General features: G+C 49.2%; 1 protein-coding gene across 5 annotated transcripts in view; it reads left to right on the top strand.

Moving 5' to 3' along the window:
* The window catches only part of PTPRS (protein tyrosine phosphatase receptor type S), a 103,035-nt gene that overhangs the window by 73,151 nt on the left and 17,350 nt on the right, over nt 1-12,534 (top strand). For 3 of the 5 annotated variants that reach the window (XM_085312626.1, XM_085312625.1, XM_085312628.1), the window contains 7 exons: nt 459-556; nt 1,068-1,321; nt 1,715-1,808; nt 2,052-2,267; nt 4,080-4,237; nt 7,110-7,222; nt 9,725-9,772. In XM_085312626.1, coding sequence (XP_085168752.1) covers nt 459-556; nt 1,068-1,321; nt 1,715-1,808; nt 2,052-2,267; nt 4,080-4,237; nt 7,110-7,222; nt 9,725-9,772 — 981 coding nt within the window. Of the gene's footprint in view, nt 1-458; nt 557-1,067; nt 1,322-1,714; nt 1,809-2,051; nt 2,268-4,079; nt 4,238-5,306; nt 5,319-7,109; nt 7,223-9,724; nt 9,773-12,534 lie in introns of all 5 variants that reach the window. The other 2 variants (XM_085312629.1, XM_085312627.1) reach the window with 2 other exon arrangements.

The raw sequence follows: 12,534 nt of genomic DNA, 5'->3' as shown, positions 1-12,534 counted from the left end.
AGTGGGGGGCCAGTCGCTGTACAGGTGGGAAGAGCATTTTCTTCAGCTTTTGCAAGCAGCAAAAAGAAAACAAAAAAAAAAGCCTCAAACGTGACCTGGGATGGGTTTCCTCACCTGAGCATGCTCAGAAATCCAGCACCTTGTTCCTGCAGCAACCATCCAGACCTTTAGTGTGAGCTGAGCACAGGCAGAGTGAGGGCAAAGCCTCACACCCTCCCTCACCACTCCTCAGGGTTAGGCACGGGGACAGGGAGCACTGGGAGATGGACCTTGGCAAAACTCAAGCAAAGTGTGGAGGAGGAAGCAAGCCCTTCCATTCCCGCAGCTGCAGCCAGCTGCAGACAGGCAGCTCCTTTTGCCAGTGTCTGACGTTCTCTCGTTTCTCTTTCTTGCTCTTTTTTCCCTCTGCTGCCTTCTCTTCTCCTTTCTCTCCTTCCTGCTCACTTTTCTTCTGGCAGTTTTACCCAAAAACTTCAAGGTGAAGATGGTGACAAAGACATCTGTCCTCCTGAGCTGGGAGTTTCCTGAGAATTACAACTCTCCCACCCCATACAAGGCAAGTGGAAGGGAGGAATCAGAACTATGGTCCTTCTCTGTCTCCTGGAACTGTCATCTGTTGGTTTGAATAAGAGGTTTCAAGAGCCAGGAATTCTGGCTTCAGTTCCCAGATGTGGGCAGTGTGTAATGGTTAATCATTAGATCAGGGAATTGGAYTGAGAATCTGGACTGGCGGGTTGCATTCCCATATCTGTTATCAAATGATTGCCTCCCTGGGAAAGTTAGCACAATTTTGTCATTTCTAGATAAAAATTCCTCTTTTTAGAGAAGTTTCAAGACTGTGTCCTTTGCCTTATGCTTGGAGACCCAGCAGGGAGCACAAGAGAAAGGCAAAGCTCCCCATTCAGATGGCTTCTGTTCCTAGTTTTACATCGGTTCTGGCAGAACTGGGTAGATCAGTTAGAGCTGAATATCTTGTATTCTCTGCAAACCGAGGCAATGGAGAAGAAGGTGTAACAAGTATCAGCCTTGATCTTGGTATGACTTTGCTGATTCTTCACCTCCCTCAGATCCAGTACAACGGGCTGAACGTTGATGTGGATGGCCGAACCACCAAGAAACTCATTACCAACCTGAAGCCCCGCACGTTCTACAACTTTGTTCTCATGAACCGAGGCAATAGCATGGGTGGCTTGCAGCAGAACGTCGCTGCCTGGACTGCTGCTGACATGTTATCTAAGAAGCCAGAGGTGACCCACAAACCTGATGCTGGTGGCAACGTGGTGGTTATTCTCCCAGATGTGAAGAGCTCTGTGCCTGTCCAGTAGGTTTCTGTTAAGTTGCAAACTTAGTGCACTTGGTTTATGTTGCAGGGGATCAGTGCTGCCACAAGGAGCGGCAGAGTGATTTCCCTGCATTWGCAACTTTGCCTGGCTTTTGGAGCCACTTCCTATGGCTAACAGGAGATGCCACAGGAATGTGGAGGGGTCAAACAGGGGGACATGTCACATGGGACTGCCACTGAATCCAGGTTTATTCCATGAGCAGTATTAAGAACTGTGCTAAATTAAAAGTAAAAAATGGCATGCAGGGCTGTGCCAGTGGGGCTGTTTGGGCTAACCTAGCCATCCACTGTCGCTGTGTTCAGTCTCTCCTTCTGTGGCTTGTAGAAAGAGATTAATTTCTCCTCTCTATTCTGATTATTCTCAACTCTTAGGGCTTACTACATTGTGGTGGTGCCTCTGAGGAAGTCCCGGGGTGGGCAGTTCCTGAACCCCTTGGGCAGCCCTGAGGAGATGGACCTGGAGGAGGTGAGTGTGGGTGAAATGGAAGCCAGATGCAGGGACAGGGCAAACAGCTGTAATGGGTGTGGTGCTGACCTGATAGTCTAGGAAGAACACTAYGGAGGAGTAGGTTTTGGGGTAGCCTGTGCTCCATGTTCTGGGTAGCTAAATAAGGACAAGCTGAGTGGAACGGTTTGGCTCTCCCTCCTTGCAGCTCCTTTAACGATACTGAAGGCATCTGAGCTCAGAATGTTCCTTTGCTTCTTCCAGCTTGTTCAGGACATTGCCAGGCTCCGGCGTCGAAGTCTGCGTCACTCCCGACAGCTGGACTTCCCCAAGCCCTACATCGCTGCCCGTTTTCGCTCCCTCCCCTCCCACTTCATCCTGGGGGACATGAAACACTATGACAACTTCGAGAACAGAGCCCTGGAGCCAGGGCAGAAATACGTCATCTTCATCCTGGCAGTGCTCCAGGAACCCGAGGCTGTAAGTGCTGCCTGCTTTCCCTCATCTCCTTCAGATGCTTGTGACTCTGCTGTACCCATTAGCAACCAGAGACGGCAGCTGCAGGGACAGCTTCCTTGCAAGCTGGCCAGCAGCTCTGGTGCCCTCTTGGCATTTTCTGTAACTCTCTCCCACCAGACACAGAGCTTGCGGGATTTTCCCCCCACCCCCCGCTGCCAAAGGCTCTTCCAGTCCAACTGTGGAGCTTTTGCATGTGGCTACAGGAACTGTTTGTGTACAGCAAACATGCTCTCCCATGCAGACTGGCTAACGAGGCAAACATTGTGCTCTAGTTCGCTGCTTCTGCATTTCATAAGTTTGTTTAGGCAGGACTTTCTACACTTGCAGCTCCAGATTTGAGTCCAGAATGGAGAGTACTGAACTAGCAGCTCAGAAGTACATCCAAGTTTGGAGATCCTTAGGTCAGACCCCTTTACAAAGAGCAATCTCTTGTAAAGGCTGTCGCTGTTTTTAACAGAGCAATGAACTCGGACATCCTGCTTTGAGAGCAGCATGTCACGTCYTGCTCATTACAAAATTCCCTGCTAAGCAGAGAGGAGAACATATTTTATAGGAAACTAGATGGACTGTCTGCTGTTTTTACTACTTCAACACCTCTGCTGACTTCAGTGCCATTGCATTTGGCATTTTGAAAATGACTGTTTTGATTTACCTGCCTCCTCCCTCATGCAAAATAGGAAGTGGTCTAATACTTTGTTGTTTTCAAATCTCCCTGTGGAATTGTAAAGGGAGCTATTTGAAATTATAAGTTTTCAGAGGGTTTTCTCCTAGATAAATATTTGGTTGTGTATTTGATATTAAAGGATTAGGCTGACACGCTTTTGAATGGATTTCTCCATCGGATTACYCCTGCTTGTGGTGATTTCTGCTTTAGAACAAGGTGCTGCACATTCRCTCACAAAGGGAGGAAATTACTGCAGCTCCCTAAGATGTAGCGTTTCAGTCTTGCGGGCGGTTGATAAAATTTCAGCAAATACAGGTCCCAGAGCCCAGACCTCCTGTTCTCATCCCATCTCACCTTTACTTTGGCCTGTCAATGTTCTTCTCCACACTTCAGTTTCTGTAATTTCTGTGTAAAATTAGAATACTTCACTCTTGGGGTGGATAAGTTGTACCACTTGTGAGAACAAACAGGCAACGCTCTTTGGTTAGGACTCTCCTGAGTTTCAACAGGCCCTTGATTCTGCTCAAGAGCACAGTTCTCTGCTGAGTGTAGAGGGAGCAGAGGAGACATAATGCATTTTATTAATTTATGTTYAGTTGTAAGGGTGTTTTTCCAAGCCACCAGACTAAACTGTGTCTAAGCATTAATTCCTAGTTTAATCCTGTCCCTCTTTAATCCCATCTGACTGTCAAAATCCAGATAGTGACATGAGAATTTAGAGAAAGCGTTCCTGTGTTTGTGGAGGTGAAGAGTGAGGCTCTGGGATGTGGTGGAACAGAGGCATAGTTAACTTGTTTTCTAGAAGCCCCTTCCCAGCTATAAGATTAGGTGAACCATAAGCATGAGTTTGATGTGAATGTGGTCTTTTGGCTGTCTGTCTTCCTTGGACCTTTGGAGAAGGAAAATACCGGTCACACAGGCACTCATGGGCAATATTTTTCTCTATGGATTTCTGTTACGTTTTCTTTATAGGTCTCTGTTATAATTTGGTCTGTGCAGCAGGGAGTCCTCTGTAGCAACTTCTCTTCTGGAGTGCTGTGTGCTTGCCCCCTGTATTCAATCTCCATTCCCTCTCTGAACTCAGTTCTGCAACCTTTCATGTCTTCCAGACTTTTGCTGCTAGTCCTTTCTCTGACCCCATCCAGCTGGACAATCCTGATCCACAGCCAATCATTGATGGAGAGGAAGGACTGATCTGGGTCATTGGGCCCGTCTTGGCCGTGGTGTTCATCATCTGCATTGTCATTGCCATCCTACTCTACAAAAAGTAAGAGATGCTTCTTGCCCATATCTGTGAGCATTCTGAATGTCTCTACCTTTAGACCCTAAAGAGAATTTCCTCCTTCGTCTTAAAGTTGTCAGCTGGAAGGCAAAACCTTCCACCCACAYCAGAGACGAACCCCAAGGCAGAAATGCAGAATTGGAAGAGACTGGTAGCACAAGAGAGATCAGTAGTGGATTAAAGGGACCTCCACCTGCTTCAGAATCTACCCCATGGYACTCTCAATAAAGCTGTGCCTGTCTAGAGACAGTCTGTTAGGGCATGTGTGGAATGAGTTTGCCTGGTCTCTTGTCTGTCTCCTCCAGAAAAGCGGTTCACAGCCTCRGGCTCCCTTTCCTGTGCTCTGTGTGTGTGTGCAAGTGCAGTGAGGGTGATGCAGAGAAGCACCTTTGTGCTGTGGGTCAGCAGAAACTTCCATGGTTCTCCAGCTGGTCTTCAGCTGGAGTTGGGGGACAAGAGCAGCAGCAATAGGAGTGTCATGCAAGTCTGCCAGAAGGAGGAAAAAACAAACCCTGGAAAGAGGAGAAAACAACCYCTGGAAACCACCCCCTTTCCTTCACTTTCTGAGCAGCTCGTGGTGCATGGATGGGGACAAGGGCCCCTTGTGCACGCACAGCCCACACKGTGCAGAGAAAGAAGATAAGAAAGGAAGCAGAGGCTGAGCACAGCAGATTAAAATAAGGGACAAGATGGCAACTGTAGCCATTGCAGRGTGTCCTTAGCTGGGAAACCTAGTACCCATTATGGAGGAGGCTCTGTTAACCCTACCCCATCTTTCGTCTGCACAGATATGTTTGCTTATACCCATGGGAGTGTCTTTTGTGTCCCAGAATGTGGGAATCACTGGACACACAGGTCCCCTKGGGAGCAGGGACTCAAGTGTGTCTTGTTGCTGTTTGTTAGCACCAGTTTAACTGGGGAATCTTTGCTGGTCCTACTTTACACCTGTGTTACCAGGGTTAGAGCTGAGCAAATACTTCCCCCTTCCTCTGCGGCTCCTTTCTAACCTGATCATTTGTTTTGTCTTCTCTCCACTTACTGCTTTCCTGGACAGCAAGCCAGACAGGTAAGAGCACTGGATTTGCCATTTACTTAGGTCCTTTCTTGCTGGGCTGACTGTGTTAGGCAGTGTTTGCTCTCTCTGGTTGATGGGGCTTTATTTGTACAGTTCCTACTGCTAGCTCTGTCCTAAAGGACGCCTCTATTGGACAAGCACAAAGTGTTATATATTGGACTAGTGCAAAGCATGTTTGAATCGGAAAAAACAAAGGAAGTCCAGCCTTCTGCTTGTCTGTTCTTAAATACAATGGCCCTTTTTCAAGCTGAGCAGCAGTGACAGTAAACGGCTCATAAAATGTTGGGTTAATGGAGCAGAGAAACACCCGTTCTCTCTTGCCTCTGACTGCAACGTGGGTTTTCTCCATGTCTGATTGCTTTGTACAGGCTGTCCCTGAGCCTCTAGCATCCTGGAAGCAGAATCTCACCAGCTGAGCCATCCTCACCCCATTGCAAAAGCCATTCTTGCCCCATCAGCCAGGGACTTCTAGCAGAATTCTTTATGACCATGAATTGAGAATTATTTCAGACCATTTCCAAGGCTGGGAGAGCTTTCACTGGAAGTAACTGATGGGTTTGGCCAGTGAACAATTAACAGCAATTTTCAAACTGCAGCAAAAATAAACTAYTCCAAAAAATGGTGTAATTTCAAAGTGCTGCCCCATGCAGTGCTGACAGGGCTCATGCCTCTTCCTCTAACTATTAATGATATTAAGTGCCAGCAAAAAATGTACTGAATAAACCTSCTCTCTACCTAAGCAATTGCTGTTACTGCTGCAGGCATATTATTGGAGGCATCTGTGCAACCCAAACAGAGAAGGTGAGGCTCCCTAGAACCATCTTACCAGATGGGCTAGAGCAATATTTGCAAGCCCCAGGGTGTGGGTACAGGTTCTCTGCCTGCTGGAGAAGTTCCACTTCCAGCAGCTTGCTACTATTCCCTGCCACAGGTTATCACCTGTTCAGATCAACACTGGGCTTTACTTCTAAAATCTTCTCAAGCAGAATGAGCCAGGTCAGCAAAGACTTGTAAACTGCTTCAGCTAACCTGACCCATTTTGAACAAAATGCATTAGGAAGCACTTATATGTGCAGCTCAGCTGGCAGGTTGAAGAGGGCTTCAGTTTCTGGCAAGGAGGTGGAATGGATCTCAGCAGGCCCAGCTGTGATGGGAGAGGATGTATCTACACTGCTTTTGACCCCAGATTTTTAGGGTTCTGCAGATCAACAAACATTGAAAATCACTGCTCTGACTTTTCTGTCTGCAGTGAGGCACTGAGAACTTCTAAACAAGCCAAGAGAGAAATATCAGTRCTTTATGTCCAAGGACATGGCCAGGAGATTCTGTACTTTTCCAAATGATTRTGTTGGCTCTGGTTCTTTCAGACTGCAAATGGCTTGGCCAGAATTGGAATGTTTCTACTTGCAGAGTTCAGTGGAGGTTTGTGTGTGTGTGGAGGCTCAGGTGTGAGTGCACAGCACCTCAGCTGCTTCTTGCTGCTTGCCTGAACTTCTGCTGTGAGAAGGGGGAACCCCCAGACTTGGCTGAAAGCTACTGAGGGGCTGCTGGGCCATTGTAAACCCATCAAATATTTCACTGATAAAACCTTCCAAACTTCATGCCTTTTCTGATATGTCTTATGTAGCTTACACCCATGTTCARGATATGGCTGCATCTGGCCCTGATTTCTGTGGGAGCTGTACTCGGGTCTGAACATGACCTGTGTGGCTGAAAAGACTATYGGGCCCATAAGCTAAGGTGTTTTGTCTTTTTGGGTTTTTTTGTTTCTTTTCCTAAAAGCAAACGGAAAGATTCAGAGCCACGGACAAAATGCCTCCTGAACAACGCTGAGATCACCCCTCACCACCCTAAGGACCCTGTGGAAATGAGGCGCATCAACTTCCAGACTCCAGGTAACCGGCTGCAAACCAGCCTTGTCTCCYGGGGAAGGCAGGATTGGAGCAAACTGCCCCTTCCTCAGCCTCTTCCTGCCTGTGTAAAGGCTGCTGCAGTGCTGCCTTTGAGACCCAATGCTAACCTACAGTACAGGCAAGGAATCTCAAGCYTTATCTATGCAAGCCTTGTCTATGCTATGCTGAAAGAAACCTTTGCTGAGAAACCACAAGGGCCTTGCACAGACTATCCAACAACTGCAAGGCAGGAAGAAGAGCTTTTCTGGATACTCAGCTAAACTGGTGCATTCTAGGCTAAGTATACAGCTGCAAGTGCCATGGCCACGCTGAGCTTGCCAGTCCACCGATGCCGCCGTGCAGCGCCGTGCCTCGTGCTGGGGGATGCCCGGAGGCTATAGAGCTGAGCGTGGCAGGCTGCCCTGCTCTGACCACATCTGTAACTGGCGCTTTCTGCAGATGTGCCCGAATGCTCCTGTTAGGAACCAGGCCTGTCCCGTGAGTTGGGAGGAGAAGGGCTGGCAGCTGGTTGCTTTGTGCAGCTGAGGCAGCATTTCTTTGCTTAGTGTACACGCCATCACTGCGACCAGCTGCTGAGCTAGCTAGTAACTGCACTTAACTCCCTAGCAGAGAGGCACGACGCACCCTCCTTTCTGTACATGTGTGTCCCCATATACATGCATGTCTAAGCTGCTTGCATGGCACCTCTGCAAGCCACCACTGACACGGCCCTGGCACGGGCATGTCCTCACGCAAACAGACACTTGGCGATGCTGAACAGTGCCTGTGCACTGGTATACAGCTCTGCTTCCGAGTTCCCAGTGCTTGAGTTGGAAGGGAATTTATTGTGCTTTTTGGGGCTAGCTGCTGTTTTCAGTTTGTTTGTATATTTTTGCTATTTTGTGCTTGTTAGTAATGTTTCTGCAGCCCTTGTTTTCCCCCTCCCTTCCCAGTCCTGTCCTTAGCATTGTCTGAGCTTTCTTAGGGTGAAGTTGTCAAGCTRGTGGGTACCCAGAGGGCAGAGATCATTGGGAAAGCACAAAGGCAGCACTGGACTGAAGTACTTGTATTAAAAAGAGTTTAGAACAACCYATGCCATCAAGCCAAGCTTAGAAACAGTTAAGTCTCAGCTAAGGGATGGGAGCAGGTTTAATTCAGCCTGCAGAGACTGGGTGCAGGGTGATTCAGCTGCAGCTGGGTCCCTGAATCAGCTCTTGCTCAGTGATGCTGYTGCTCAAAGGTACTCTCGCAGGAGAGTCGGGGGGGGGTGGTTTGGATCTGCAGCAGTAGTCTGCTGTCCCTCTCTGTGCATGCGAGGGACTCAAAGCGAGGGACTGAGCAGGGCGCTGCTCGGAAAGCTCGAGAGACTGCTGCTTTCCTGACTGTTTCACCCTTTGAGTAAGTGGCTTCCTTGGAGGTCCCGCCGGCTGCAGCTCAGCAGCCGTTTGCGTCTGTCTGGGCTCAGCGTTTTATATGGAGTGTGAACGGCAGCTGCSCTGGGGACTGGTCAGATTGGCTTTCGGGTGCTCCAGCTGGTGGTTTGAGACCCACAAGGAAGAGCTGCGCGTGCGCRCACACACACACACACACCCCATGTGAAAACTAACCTGAGAGAAGTACTCTGGTTGTGGCCCTGAGGCTGAGAAGCAGCTGAGTGTTGTTTCATGTGTTTCCTTTAGTGGTTATTTTCCCCTGCCCTTGCAGTGTAGGAGCAGGCTCAGGGCACTTGCTGGCTTCACTTGATGTAACCAATAGGTGAGTGAGTCTGTCTTCTGCTGGCCGTGCTGGTTTGGTCATGCCGTACCTCTGAACCCTTGGTCTAAGAGGCTTGCTGAAGGCAGCTAAAAAATGCCAGTTGCTCAGACTCTGCTAGACAAAGTCTACAGATCCCAAAAGGCTGCTCCAGTTTGTCCGGTCTAGTTTGAAGAAGATCCTGCCAACTTTTCTTTGTAACATTATCTAGCCAAAGAGAGCTTTGTTGGTGGTGGTTTATTCCGCTGTATACTTTGTAAAGCAGGAAAGGGTTGCAAAGGGGTTGGAGAGTCGGTCACCTGCCTCCCACAGTATTTTGATAGCAATCGGGTAAAAATGGGAATAGCTGGAAAAGCAGRGCTTGAAGGGTGTTGGTAGCCATGGAGAGATTGTGGTGCAATTGGCAGGTGGAAGACTTTATAGCTGCTGTCCAACCATTCGAATTAAATATATTGTGGCTTTAAAAGGGACGTGTAGTCTCTTCTCCAGCCAGGTGTCCTAGGGCCTTGCAATGAGAGAATCCTGTYCTCAGCAGCCAAATGAGGGGAAGCGGGGATGGGAGAACGCGTGAGYGTCCGCGCAGCACGGAGAGGGGGAAAGGAGAGCAAATCCTAGTGGCCCTGTCCCTGCCTAAATCAGCACAAAAAAATAATTTTTTTTCCTCGTTAGATTTATGTTGTTTTTATTTTTTTATTAGCATGAAATTTTAAAAAGTGTATATTTTATTTATTTATTTTTTACTGTTTTCTGCAGATTCTGGTCTGAGCAGCCCTCTCAGTGACCCTGAGTTTGACTTTGAAAGTTAGTTCCTGTGTGTTTTTGTTCCTGTTGGTTTCATTTTTTTCTCTGTTATTATTTTTTTCTCTTTTGTCACTTTTCCTTTCCAATTCTGTTTGGTTCCTGTTGTTTTGTTGTGTTTTGTTTTGTTTCCTTTTTGCCGAATTCTCTGTGTTCCTGCGGTGTTTGCCCATTTCATTCCTTTTCTGTGCCATCTGTCTGAACTGCRCTTCCAGTTTTACAGTATCAAACAACAGGCCTTTTGCAAGACAGGAGCAGGAGCCCAAGCACAGAGCCCCTGGTAGTTCAGCAGGAYGCTGCCTGTCCTTCTGTGTCGCTCTTGCTCTCTCGGGAGAAAAACWCGGGTTTTGAGGCTTCTTTTCTCCTCGTTGTCGAAGGTGTTTCCTTTCTGAAGCCTGGCTTAGTGTCCCTCGTGCTTATTCACGGGCGGAAGGCGAGCTTTGGCGCGCCGGCGTGCGTGCATCGCACGTGTGTGCACCTGCGWTTTTGTGCTCAGCGCCCCGTCACGCGGGGCAAGAGAAAACTGTCGCTGCAAACGATCATTCCCCTCCCTCTCTTTGGAGAGGCACCTTTCCATGAACAGCTGGGAAAAGGGCCCTTTCCCATCTGCGGCAGGTCTCTGTTCCTTGGCATSGACTTCCTCCGGCAGCGCTGGGAACGGCGGCCTCTCCGCAGCCCTCCGCCCGGAGGGTTTGGTGCGCGGTGCCGCCCAGCCGCCGTTCCTCCGCTGGGCTCGCTGGGCTCCGGCCCGTGCAGCAGATGTTAGGGTGACGTTGCTGGCAAGTTGGCTGGTGCACAGAGAATCAAGTCTTTTGTGATAAGATTAGAGAGATTGAAGCGATTGAAACGTTAGACGAGACCAGCTCTGAAAGGCTTCATCCCCGTTAGAAGCCAAGATCCTAGCTTTGCTGGGTGCTTTTTGGTTTGGATTTTTTTTTTCTAATTGGGCAGGGAAATAGATGGGAGTTTTCAGCTGACAAACRTGAAAAATCATGTACATGCTGATTGTGCTCAGGGATCTGAGGGCTGAGACAATCCTCCGGATATTTTAATCCAAATGGCGGATTTAAGCAGGAAGGACTTTGCTGTTTTGAATACCGCTGCTGCCAGTGCTCCGCTCTCCCAGTCCACCTCCCGTCAGCCGCTGTGTCGTGACGCGGAGCAGTTCTGCGCGTTGATCCAGGGCGCAGCCGTCCCTTGCTGCAGCTCAACGCGCAGCGGCGTCCCTCCGCCCCGCACGGGGTGCGGGAGGCRGCTGAGCAGAGCGGCCTGCGGGCCGCTTCCCCCAATGTCGACGAGCGAATTAAAGCAAATGAAAGAGAAGCTGCTGGGCTGCCACCGCGGTGCCGGCTGGTGCCCTGCAAAGCGCTGCTCCCGCCTTGTTCACTGTCACGCTCCTCCTGGGCCTTACCGGGACCCCCAGTGCACTTGGCATTTTGACCAGGGAAGTGTTTATTCCAGCTTGATTTTATTATGAAAGACCCTAGYAATCAATCCGCCAAGGAGATTTCTGTCCTTAATGGTGAGTTCCCATGTGCTCTCTGCCAATTTTTGTTTACAGCAGGTTGAGGGTAGGAGAAAAATATTCCCTGGCAAAGAGACAGATGTTTCTCAGGACCTGGTCACACTGCAGATTTTTCCTGGGGCTTTTGCAAAGCCAACTTCTGTACTGCCTTCAAGGGGAATGTGAGTTTTTGTTCTAGCTTGGCACAGGGGGTCTTTCCCGTGCAGCCCCACGTGCTCGAATGCGGTGGCACGTATTGCTCTGCAGCTCCCTAACCAAAGAGCAGTTGGGTTTTGCTTTGTTTTTTCTCGCTTACTTGTTGTTACTTGGCTTCTTGGTGGTGTGTGGGGTCTTTTTGTTGTGTTTGTTTTTGTTTTTTTTTTACCTGTGATCGTTGTTTGGGATTTCATTTATGGCACTGTGTTTCTCACTGCACTTCAGTGAATAATCTCTAGCTTTTTGCAGCAGAGTCGGGTGATGGTGGCTGAGCCARGCGCTGCCCGGCTGGGCTGCCTGGCTGCCTTCCAGCCCAGGTGGGAAGAAATCAGTGAGGGGGTGACGTGCCCAAAGCTGGAGACAGTTTATTGAGTTGCCAGCAGTTGTTCTGAGCAGGGCTCGGCTTTGCTGTAATGCTACAGCTCAAGGTATGTTTCCTGCCCTCTTCAGCCCTTGCTTTCAAAGGCAGAAGGACAAACACTGACCTGAACGTATACAGTAATAACTGAGCTGGTCTCTGCACGTTGRCTTCTCAGGCAGGATGGCTTTCCCCTCCCTGCGTGGGTGGAGAGGACCAGCTCCTCCCAACACCCCCAGGGCCATGGTGCTGGGGTGGACTGCAGCCACTCTCCAGKCCCTGGGGTAGAGAAAAACCCTTCCCCAGGAGAAACGGGCTACAGAATAGCAAGGGATCAACTAAAAGCYTTGCCTCCATGAGCTATTAAACTTTTTGCCCTGATACCCTGTGGACGAGAATGGGGCCAGTGCAGCCTCCAGAGTATACTGGGGATATTTTTGTGGGCTTTTTTGGTCCGCTGCTCCCCTCTGTGCTCCCTTCCATTTTCAGCCTAACTTCCTTGCGCTGAAAATGAATGTCTAGTTAGCTTAAAAACCCSTGTGTGAGTGGTGGCTCAAATCCCCACTCAGTGGCAGACTTGCCCYGTACTCAGGCTTGGGGGGAGGCAGCACCTTTCTAGGACTCACTGTAAAACTGAGTGTGTCTTGCTTGCTTTGCCATCTCTGTGCTGAGTTTTCAGAGTATCTG

This window comes from Rhea americana, unplaced genomic scaffold (assembly GCF_003343005.1).
Source record: "Rhea americana isolate MKP2758 unplaced genomic scaffold, rheAme1 scaffold_369, whole genome shotgun sequence".
Lineage (NCBI taxonomy): Eukaryota > Metazoa > Chordata > Aves > Rheiformes > Rheidae > Rhea > Rhea americana.
Note: the sequence above shows the minus strand (reverse complement) of the source record. Positions and strands in the feature narration are given on the sequence as shown.